Genomic DNA, 12,232 nt, shown 5'->3' on the forward strand with positions numbered 1-12,232 from the left:
ATCCTTTTTATATTTCCAGTATTCATTATTAGGTAACTAAAGTAAAATATATAAAGTAGCATATATTCTGTAATGTTTCCTTTTTAGTGATTATATAAAGTATCATTTAAGTACCAGTTACTTAATACTCTAAGAAATGTGTGTTTGAGGTAAAAATTCTTATCATACTTTTTTTCTCCTTGTAAATTTACTACATTTGCTTATTTTAGAGACTCCAAATAACCCTGTTATCACCAAAATACAAAACTCTCCTGTAAAAAAGTACACCATTAGGAATATGTGATTTAAAAATATCTTTCCAGTGTGTATGGGAAAGAGTAACTGGGGAGAATGTACTTTTTTTTTAAACATATACATTTGTACATTAATTTATTTTTAAGAATTTTTTATTAGTACATGTTTGTAGTACATAATGTTTACACTCATTGTGGGGGAGTTGGTATATGCACATAACACATCTTCATTCTTTTTACCTCTCCTTCCCCTCTTTTCCTTCCCCACACCTTCCAATTTCTTAGTCGCCTTTCCATTTGCAAAAGTAATTTAATGAGCCTGCTGTGGTCAGAGTTCCTGTGGTCTGGAGGAGTTGCACAAAGCTGGCAGAACCCTAAGATGTTAGGCAGAATGCAGAGTAACCAGTCCTGGGCTCCAAAAATCTTGACTGCGTGGAATACTTGGGGGCTGAGTGACAAGGACTGGGATGTGGTCCGTGGAGAGGAGTGATGGGAAGTAGCATTGATAGCAAACTTAAGCAGCAAGCAAGGTTTCTTCTGAGCCTCTGAATGTCCTGCTGGGAGCAACTATCACTAGTATTGAGGATTCAGGTACATGGAATAGATGAAAACATTTCCAATCACTTTACATTCTGGCTGGGAGGGTTTGCATGTGGCATCTGGAAATGGCCATCTAGATACTGGCACCTTGGCTGGTTCATGGGGGCTGTTATCATACTCTGTTGAACAATAATTTTACAACTTTTTCCCACTGCATATGTGTCCTTAATGGCATAAACTTCTTTCCATGTCATTGTTCCTCAGTATTTTAACTTACTACTTAGAATTCTATCTGCTGATGTAAATAAATTCCTATTTTAGGATAGTTATGTTGTTTTTAATGGTTAAAGTAAGCACTGCTTTGAATGTGGTTGTAGCTAAATCATTTTCTTATTCTCAGTTATTGCTGGGTGAAAGGGTATAAATGTTAAAAAAATTTAACATTTAAATTTAAACCGCTGAAACAGTACATTCAAATATATAATATATACGCAAGCTGTACCCGCTGCTGCTGTGTGAGAAGTGAAAGTCTCTTTGCCATCTCATTTTTCCGAAGTAGTTCCTTTCATAATTTTTTTTGTTCTGATGGATATTGTCGTGATCCTAAGTAATATTCATTGTCTTCATTACTCTATTTAACAGTACCTATAGATTATTGAATTACTTTTTTTTTAGTTTTTATTTTATTTTTATTTATTTATTTATTTTTAGTACTGGGGATTGAACTCAGGACCTTGTGCTTGGGAGGTAGGCAGCAGAACCACTGAGCTAAATCCCCAGACCAGTTTTTATTTTTTATTAGTACATGTTTGCGTTAATGATTGCATTCCATGTAGGGAGTTGGTACACGTACATAGCACATCTCAAATCTTTCAATTTTTTTAAATCTTCTTTCCCTCTCTTCCCTCCCCCCTCATTCCATCTCATGATCCTCTTCCCATTTGAAAAAGATATATGTCTTAGTTACTTTTCTTGTTGCTGAGACAAAATAACAGACACCCAAAGGTAAAGGAGGAAAGGTTTATTTGGCTCACAGTTTGTAGAGGTTTCAGTCCATAGTTGGCCAGCTCCGAGGCAGGGTGGCATGGCAGAGGGGCATTGCAGAGGAGAAATAGACCACAGAAAGCAGGAAGGTGAAAGCACATTATTCCTCTTTCTGTCCCTTATGTTTTATGCAGGCTATCCACCCTGGGATGGTTGTAGCACTCGCACTCTTAATCCTAGCCAGAATTATGCCAAATCAATCAGTGGACTAATTTAGTAATCACACTTCCTTGATCCTAGCACCACACACTCTAAATCCAGCCACCTCTGAAAAGCACCCCCACCATGACTGTGTGAGGCTTTGGGGGGTATCTAGACACATGCCCTAATAATAATATCTCCATACTTCCCATTATCTATCTTTTATTTTGCTTTATATTTATATTTTGGGTTTCTCATGTAGGAGAAACCATGTGATATTTAAGATCATGTGTATAATTTATTTCACTTAACATTATAGTCTCAATTTGTATCTGTTTTTCCTACAGATGACTTAAGTTTATACTTCTTTATGGCGAAGTAGTACTCCACTCTGTATAAATACTACATTTTCATCCATTCATCTGTTGATGGTCATATAGACCATTTCCAAGATTTGGCTATTAAGATTTGTGCTGCCAGGGCTGGGATTTAGCTCAGTCATTCTGGCACCTGCCTCGCAAGCGCAAGGTCTAGAGTTCGAGCCCTGGTACCAAAAAAAAAAAATTCAAGCCAATTGTTATGGGCTGGAGGTTTAGCTCAGTGGTTTCTCCGCCTGCTGCACAAGCACAAGGACCCAAGTTCGATCCCCGGTACCCAAAAAAAAAAAAAAGATTTGTGCTGCCAAGAACATAGGTATGCATGTGTTGCTGTAATATGTTATCTTTAATTCTTTTGGGAAGATACTTAGAAGGGAAATAGCTGGGTCAATTGGAATTTTTAGTTTTATTTTTTTGAGGAATCTCCACACTGCTTTCCATTGTGGTTGTGCTAGTTTATATTCTTACCTACAATGTAGGGTTCCCTTTTCCCCATATGGCCTCACTAGCATTTGTTATTATTTGATTACTTGATGATAACCATTCTTTCTGGAGTAAGATGAAATCTCAGCATGGTTTTAATTTGCATTTCTGTAATGGCCAATGATGTCAAATATTTTTTCATGTATTTATTGAGTGTTTGTACTTCTGAGAAGTGTCTGTTTATTTTGGTTGCTCATTTTTTGATTGGGTCTTTTATGGAGGGGTCTTTTTTTTTAGTTCTTTGTATATTCTAGATATTAGTCCTCTGTCTGAGCAATAGCTGACAAAATTTTTTCCCCATTCTGTACATTGTCTCTTCACTTTGTTGGTTGTATCATTTACTGTGCAGAAGCTTTTTAATTTGATATAATTCAACTTTTTGATTCTTCATACTATTTCTTGTGCCATTGAGATTCTGTTCAGAAAGTCCTTGCCTACGCCTGTGTCTTCAAGTGTTTTACCTATTTTATGTTCCAGCAGGTGGTTTCTGTTTTTACATTTAGATCTTTGAACCATGTTGATTTTTGTTTAGTACATGGAGAGATACATGGATCTAGATTCAGTCCTCTGCATATGGACAGGAATTTTCCCAGCACCATTTATTAAAGAGACTATCTTCCTCCAGTGTATGTTTTTGGTCCCTTTGTCAAAGATCAAATAGCTGAATGTGCCTGGGGTTGTTTCAGTATTGCTTATTGTGATCCATTAATCCACATGTCTGTTTTTGTGCCAATACCATACTATTTTTTATCACTGTAGCTTTGTAGTAGTATAATTTGAAGTCTGGGATTGTGATATCTCCTGCTTTGTTCTTGTTACACAGAATTGCTTTTGCTATTCTTGGTCTCTCCTTGTTGCATGTGAATTTTAGGATTGTTTTCCCGAGTTCTGTGAGGAAAGCTATAATATTTTAATTGGGTTTGCATTAAATCTGGAAGTATGGCCATTTTGTCTACATTGGTTCTATGTGCTGTAACCAGGAAGAGGAGCCATCTTTCTATTTTCTGATGTCCTCTTCAATCTCCTTCTTCAGAGTACTTCAGTTTACATTACAGAGATCTTTCATTTCCTTGTTTGGGTTAATTACTAAATATTTAATTTTTCTTGATGCCATTGTGAATGGTATTATTTTTCTAATTTTCTCAGTGAGTTCATTATTGGTGGACAGGAACACTTTTTTTTTTGCTTAAATTCTTTTATTGGTACATTTTACATACTGTATACATTTACATTTATTATTGGGTGGTTGTACCTGTACATGATGTATCTTGGTTCTTATTTTTTCCCCATTTCCTGTCCTCCCTTCACCCCCGCCACCCTTGCCTATTTACAGACTTTGTTTCCATTTTTTTTCCTTTTCTCGTATTTTTTCCTTTCCCTTCTTTCCTTTCCCCTTCCCCTCCCACTTTCCCTACCCCTTTGGACCTTTTCTTCCTATTTCAAATTATCAATTATTCGTTTTAATCATTTTAACCCTTATTTACACTTTCAGTTTCTCACACTAGAGATACTATTTGGTATTTACACATGTGTGTCCTATTTATTTCACTTAAGAGTATGGCCTCAATATGCATCCATTTAGCTATAAATATCTAGTTTCTCGTTCTTTATGGCTGAGTAATACTCCATTTTATAAAAAAACCACATCTTCTTTATCCATTTTCCAATTGATGGGCACTTGGGCTGTTTCCAAGCTTTAGCTATTACAAACTGTGCCCCTATAAACATGGTTGCACATATATCACTGTGGTATGATTCTTCTAATTCTTTGGGGAAGATACCCAGCAGGGGAATACCTGGGTCAAATGGGACCTCTAGCCCTAGTTCTTTGAGGTATCTCCATACTGATTTTCACAGTGGTTGCACCAGTCTGCACTCCCATGAACAATGGTGAAAGGTTCCTTTCTTCCCACACCCCCACCAGCATTTGTTATTTTTTGATTTCTTGATATCAGCCATTCTTGCTGGGGTGAGGTGGAATCTCAGTGTTGTTTTCATCTACATCTCTTGAATGATCAGTGATGTTGAACATTTTTCCATATGTTTATTTGCTGCTTTTACTTCTTTGAGAAATGTCTGTTCATTTCAGATGCCCATTTTTGAATTGAGTCTTTGAATTTGGGCGGTCTGATTTTTTTCAGTTCTTTATATATTCTAGATAGTAGTCCTTTGTCTGAGGTATAGCTGCTAAAATTTTTTTCCCACATTGTAGGTTGTCTCTTAGCTCTGTTGTTGGCTTCTCTTGCAGTGCAGAAGCTTTTTAATAAGATGAGATCCCAGTTGTTGATTCTTTGTGCTAGTTCCTGTGCTACTGAGGTTTTGTTCATAAAGTCAAAATTAGGACAGGGCCTTTTTTTTTCTTTTTTTTAAATACTGGGGATCGAACTCGGGACCTTGAACTTACAAAGTATTCGGCGGAACCACTGAGGTAAAATCCCTGGCCAGAAACACTCATGATTTTTGTGTGTTGATTTTGTATCCTGCTAGATTGCTGAATTTGGTTATTAATTCTAGGAGTCTTTTGGTGGAACATTTTTGGTCTTCTATATAAAGGATTATGTTATATGCAAATAATAATTTGACTTCTGAACCAAGAAGATATAAAAACCCTGAGTAAGCCATTAACAGGCAATAAAATTAAAGCAGTAATAAAAAACCTACCAACTAAGAAAAGCACAGGCCCTGATGGGGTCATTGCTGTATTTTAAAAAAACTTAAGGGAAGATCTGATGTCAATACCCCTCAAACACTATAATGAAATTGAAAGGGAAGGGGTACCCCCGGAGTCATTCCTTGAAGTTACCATTCCCCTGATTCCAAAACCAGATAAGGATCCAACCAAAACAGAGAACTACAGGCCAGTCTCTAATTATTTGAACATAGTTGTAAAAATCCTCAGTAAGATACTAGACACAAAATGCAGCAAGTCATCAAAAAGATCTTACATCATGACCATAAGTAGGCTTGGGGATGCAGGGATGGTTCATTATATGCAAATCAGTAAATATAATACGTCACATAAACAGAAGCAAGAACAGAAATCACATGATAATCTCAGTATACAGAGAAAAAGCCTTTGACAAAACCCAACATCCATTCATGATAAACACCCTGAAGAAAATAGATAGACCTTATCTCAGTCTGATAAAAGCCATTTAGGATAAACTTACTGCCAGGATCATATTAAATGGGGGAAAACCTGCAAACTTTCCTTCTAAAATCAGGAACTCAAGGAGGTCCACTATCAGTTCCTGTTGAACATAGTACCTGAAACATTAGCCAGAGCAATCAAGCAAGAGGAAGAAAAAAAGGGATGGATAGATACATGAGATAGTATATTCAAACAGTGGAATGTTTGGCAATAAAAAGCAAGAAATCATGTACTGATCCATGTTGTATGTATGCAAAGTGAAAGAAACCAGACACAGAAGCCATGTGTTACATGATTTCATTTATGTAAAATATCCAGAATAGGTGAATGTGTAGAGACAGAAAGTAAGTGAATGGTTGCCAGAGGCTGGGGACAAAGTGAGGATGGATTGATGGGTAGGGACAGTGAGTGACTACTAATGGATATGAAGTTTCTTTACAAGCAGAAAGATACATGTGAAAAAATTTACAATAAGTCTTATTTTCATCTTGTTTGGAGAGTGTACAATAAAGAATTTTCATACATTTTGAAAGTTTGGAAAAAAGTTTTTAGAATATGATTGGAAAGAAAATTTAGGAAAAAGTTCAGTAGTAATTTTTTTCTACTAGATTTTCTGTAACTTTTTAGTTTTAGGAGCATGACACAATCTAGCTTTTAAGAATCATAGTTTTTGGGCTGGGGATTTAGCTCAGTGGTTTTGCCACCTGCTGCGCTAGCGCGAGGACCCGAGTTCGATCCCCAGTACTGAAAAAAAAAAAAAGAATCATAGTTTTTAATGTGATTCACCATGTGGTTTATTCATAGTGTAATTCCACATTTCTGACTGAATTTATTAATCCTAGAGGCAGTTGCAAATGCATATTAAATTTGATAGTGCTTGAAAATTCACTTTCCCTGGTTAACATTGTATAAATGCTCCATATGTTACCATTTGTTTAAGGAAAATGTGATTTACTTATTAGCTTGAGTAAAACATTAACTAATTCCATATAAATCTGGTCATATTATTTGCCTAGCTGTAATTTTAAAGCAACTAGGGTTACAGTGCTATGATTAAATTTTTTTTCCTACAAAACATCAGATGAGAGGGAATTGGTTTTTTCTTTAGGTTTTGAAAACATGTCATTGCTATATTATTGAAGTAACTGTACTATTAGACTAACATGTTATAATTTCAGAGTCACAGATTCAGGAGGTGAGTCTATCTTTTCCAGCTGGAAGATTTGCTCTGGACTGGGCCGGGGAATTAGCTCACTGGCTCCACCTCCTGCTTCAAAAGCATAAGGTCCCCAGTTTGATCCCCAGTTTGATCCCCGGTACCAAAAAAAAAGATTTGCTCTGTCCTGAACTTGCTGAGCAAAGGAAACTGTTGCTTATTTTTCATACTTACTAGAATGAATAGACAAAGGATGTACTCCCAAAGACTTTGTCTGAATATCTAGTACATTTATACTAACCTTTATCTTGTTAAGGTCAGTAAGATCAGCTCATAATCAAGGACAACTCTGAAAAACTCACAGTCCACCCTCTCATACCCCAGTAGACATGTGTTTTGTTCTGTACAGTAAAATTATATGTATTGCTGGTTCAAAAGCCGAAATTTGGTCTTGGGGAAGGAAAATTATTTTTGATAACTAAATGGTAGCAGAGTTTCTCTGCCTGACTCTATTGTGAATTATTTAACTTAACAGTTTTTAGTTGTTTGTTACTTTTCAAGCACACTTGCAATGTTTAAGGTCTGAAAACCAAACTTTTTCCTTGCTCAGAAGGTAACGTTTTTAATTATTTAGGTTTGTGAGAAGTGTCTCTTACTATTTAAGGTGTAGAATTTTCTGGTCTCCACAGGAGTTCTTGCTCATGGTTGCATTGCTGGAGACCAGTTTGTCATTCCCTGGGGACAACATCAGAGAATTCAACAACAGCTGTATCAACAGAGATATTCTTGTGATTTAAAAAGTACTTTGAGGATTGGCATTTTGTCCCGAAATACTAGCTTTGTTGTCTGGAGGAGGAAAAGATTTGGCAAAGTTACTTCAAAAAGCAGCAGGTTTTTTGCATTGTAAAATGGAAACATTAATTCATTTATTTGGTAAAAAAAATTCCATTTCATTAAATGGTGCTTTCTATTTCTCATTTCATTTGCACATTTGACCATTTCAGTATGTGGTATTTATTCTCCAAAGATGCCATTAATTTTTTTTTTTTTTTTTTTTTTACTTTTTGGTTACAAACTGCCCTTCAAATTCTTATAGGCTATTTTAGACATTTTTGGCTAACATGGAAATAAACTCCAGTCTTTATAAACTGTAAGCCTGCCCTCTTAACAGTAGACTTGAAATCTCTTTCCCTTCCCACAGTTTGGTGATCATACAACAAAAGACCAAAATGTTTCTTCTGTGTATATTAGCTATATTCTTTGGGATTTTTTTCCAATTTTTTTATTTTTTGCTAGTACGTGTTTGCAGTACACAATGATTACATTCCTTATGGAGAGTTGGTACATGGACATAACACATCTCAATTCTTTTTTCATCCCCTTTGCCTCCTCTCCCCTCCCTTCATCTCATGGTCCCCTTCCCTTTGCTGTCTTTCTATTTACTATTACCTATCTTGTATTTTGCTCTTTATTTATATTTTGGTTTTCTCATAAAACAGAAAGTTATGTGTCTGATTTATTTCACTTAACATATGATCTCAAGGTGCATCCATTTTCCCACAAATGACTCACATTTATCCTTCTTTAGGGCAAAGTAGTATGAATTTGCAGAGCTTTCTTTAGGAACCTTTCACATTTGATCAGTGCTTTTCTATAGATTATGATCCCAAGTGATATTTTCATTTAATTCCTTTCCTTTAAAAGGGCAGCACTTAATGAACTTTATACATTTAAATGAATACTCTTAGAATCTTATCAATAGGGGAGGGTTAAATTATTGAGAGAATGAAGAATGGGAGTAATTTGTTTTCTGTAAAAACCACAAAAATGAGACAGACTCCTGACTCTGGAGAGTTGCTTTACCATTTAGGCTCCTTCACGGAATGATAAAAATTATCTGGCTGAGTTATGACATTCAAACATTTTTTTCTGTAGACTTAGTGTACACTGAATTTATAAACAATGGCAAAAATCAGATTTTGAAAATTCCTAGGGAATTAACTTAGCTGATTATTTTCTAACTAAAAACCAATTCATACCACCGTGGAAGTTAAAAAAATTTTTTTTTCATTTTAAACAAGTTTATTTAAACAGCAAGACACTTGATTATTTCTTTTCAGAGTAATTACCCCTGCCTAAACATAGATCACCATACATGTAACAGTTATACACAAAAATTATAAAATTGTTCTTAGGTTTAGTGTTCAACAAAAAAATTAAAGTTCTCCAGTTGAACAAGGTCTGCAAGGATTTATTTTTTGTTAAAGCAGAATAACTTACTGGAACATAAAGATGCTTGCCACTAATGGAGAATGGGAATATTTTCACAGAATGAGTATTTTCCTCATCCTATCTCAATTTGATGTCAGTCTAAACATATTGGCCATTTAGTAAAAGAAGAAAATTTAGTGTGCTTGTGCACTCACACCAGTTGCTCAGGTTCCCCTTTTAGAGATAACTCCTCTCCACTGCTAGAACCCACCAGATGTATCTTCATCCTACAGTTCCAACTGTGCAGGTGTGTCTGCTTCATTGACTGACCACTGGTCAAATGGGAATCTAATCTGCCTCATTGAGAAATTCTGCTGCTCACCATATGCTTTCATTAGTTTACTAAGTGTGTGTGCCTGTTACTATGAATCACAGAACCATCCTGCACCCCCACCTTCAAATGAATGTGATTGTTATTCTCAGTCTTGACTCCTTTGGGCTTTTCATCCACCATGGTGAACGCTTAAGTCTCCTCAGTCTCACCTTCACAAAAGAGATACCAGGTCTACACCAAACAAGCAAACAAGCAGCATTAAGAGTACCTGAAGGAGAAGTGGCAGCAATAGAGGGCACAAGTGTACACACTCTCTCCCCTAAAATTATTACCTTACCCATGTACAAATGAAAAGAAAATTGATTGTGTACTTATTCTTTTCTTCATAATAGATTGAATATAACCCACCACTTGATTATTCATAATTTACTTGACAATGTGGTATTTTGGTTTAATGTATAATACCAGTAGATTTTTTTTTTTGTTCCTCTAACATTTATTAACTACTAACTGTAAGCCAGACACTGCTGTAGGTGTGATATCAATATAGCTATGTACTAAATAGTAGCAGACTGCAGTTCTTTGATTCTTGGCTAAATTTTGTGATTTCTCCTCCTTGCTACTATTTAGCATAATGTTAAGAGCATTAATTCAAATTTAAATCCTATCACTATTATACATGTGATTATAATAGTAATACATTAAACACTTGAAAGAATAGTGACCTTTTTAGTATTATAGGATGATTACTTCAGTTGTTTCATAATTTTTACCTTAATTTTTGCTTCTGCAACTGGGCCTAATGATGTATCATATTTCATTATAGTGAGGAAAAAAGAACATAGCTATACTGTTAAGAACCATAACCTGGTACATAGTGAATACTCTAGCAAGTGTTAGTTATTATTACTACTATGATTATTATTACCACAATTTCACAATGCTTTCATCCAGCTCACACTATCTTCTATTAAAATTTGTCTAATCTTGTAAAATAACCAAATTTATTAAAACAAAGCGCAAAATGAAAATAAATTGCTTGTGTGCAACCTCAGTTCATCTCCAAGAAAATGGAGTGTAGGAATGCTGTGTGTGCCTTGGTATTAAATTTTGGCTACTGAGAACCCTTTTATACTTAATAAGCCATGCTTATAAATAAATCTTGAATAAAAAAATATAAAATTAAAATTTATCCTGATAGGAACTGTTTTTTAGGGTAAAGGATCTTGAAGAAGCTCTGGAAGCAGGAGGTTGTGATCTTGAAACTTTGAGAAATATAATTCAAAGGAGACCTATACCTGCTGAACTGAGGGCCAAAGTTTGGAAGGTAACTGGAAACTAAAGTGTAATAGTTTAAAAAAATATTAAAAATTTTTTATTTTCAGCTCTCTGAAAAGTCTTATTTTATAAATATGCTGCATCTATGGAATGTTTGTTAAGCAGAGCAGCTTACTAAATATATAACTCTCCACTGCATTTAATAGTAGTGGTTTAGATTTTAGAGGGTAATTTTTTTGTAGCCATTAGTAATGTTTTTATGAAAACTAATGAAAGGGGAAGTGCAACTAGTAAGTAAAATAGCAGATAAAACAACACATAGAGATAATCTCAGCTGTGTTTTAAAAATTGAAATGTGCTCTGGATGTTGGTTATAGAAGATTTTTTCTGTATTCTAATGCATATGTAATATTTAAAACTTTTATTAAAGTTAATATTTTGCTATATATTTGTGAAAATATGATCACAAAAGAAATAAAATATGTTACCTACTGCTCATAGGTACAACATATGTTTAGACGTATATGTTTTTCTTTTTTTTCTATGCACATATATACTTAAAGAAATGGAATTGTAACTGTAATAGCATTGTGAATGTTTTATTTTAGAAATTTAAACTGATATCAAAGTGTGGAGACTTGTACAATGAACTGTGGTGTACTCATAATGCAGCTTTCACTGTTAGCAACATGTGGCCAATCTTTTTTTGTGTGTGCGCTGGGGATCAAACTCAGGACCTTGCGCTTGCGAGGCAGACGGTGGAACCACCGAGCTAGATCCCTGGCCCATGTGGCCAATCTTGTTTGATTAGTATCCTCATCCTTTCCTTCCCACCCTACCCACTGGATTATTTTTAAAGCACATCCTTGCTTGTATACTAAAATACTTTATTATGAAAGCCTGAAAAATAAAGATGTTTGAAGTAACCCCAAAGCCACTAAACACATAAAAGATTAGTAAGAACTTAATATCATAAAATGATTTCATTTGTCTTGTTTTTTTCTTATGGGTGATTTGTTTAAAATTGAATTCTAGGACCAGGGATTTAGTTCAGTGGCACCATGTCTGCCTTGCAAGTGCAAGGTCCTGAGTTCGATCCCTGGTACCAAAAAAAAATTTGAATTCTACAAGGCCCTCTTGTTGTGGTTAGTTGGTGTGTCCCTTAAGATTCTTTCAATACATTGTTTTTGTACCTACTTTTATAAAACCTTACAAAATAGCAACAACATTTTTCTCATGTCATTATTTTATATAATTTTTATTTGTAGATGGCATAGATGCAGG

The 12,232-nt window shown here is 35.0% G+C and overlaps 1 protein-coding gene across 5 annotated transcripts in view; it reads left to right on the forward strand.

The window, feature by feature from the left end:
• Tbc1d23 (TBC1 domain family member 23) overlaps window positions 1-12,232 on the forward strand; it is a 63,095-nt gene that overhangs the window by 12,459 nt on the left and 38,404 nt on the right. For 4 of the 5 annotated variants that reach the window (XM_004857972.4, XM_004857973.4, XM_087214299.1 and 1 more), the window contains exon 2: window positions 10,886-10,997. In XM_004857972.4, the coding sequence (XP_004858029.1) occupies window positions 10,886-10,997 (112 nt within the window). Of the gene's footprint in view, window positions 1-10,871; window positions 10,998-12,232 lie in introns of all 5 variants that reach the window. The other variant, XM_087214288.1, reaches the window with a different exon arrangement.

The sequence above is a fragment of the Heterocephalus glaber genome, unplaced genomic scaffold (assembly GCF_053883595.1).
Source record: "Heterocephalus glaber isolate CG9 unplaced genomic scaffold, H.glaber_assembly_v1.0 deba00000122, whole genome shotgun sequence".
Lineage (NCBI taxonomy): Eukaryota > Metazoa > Chordata > Mammalia > Rodentia > Bathyergidae > Heterocephalus > Heterocephalus glaber.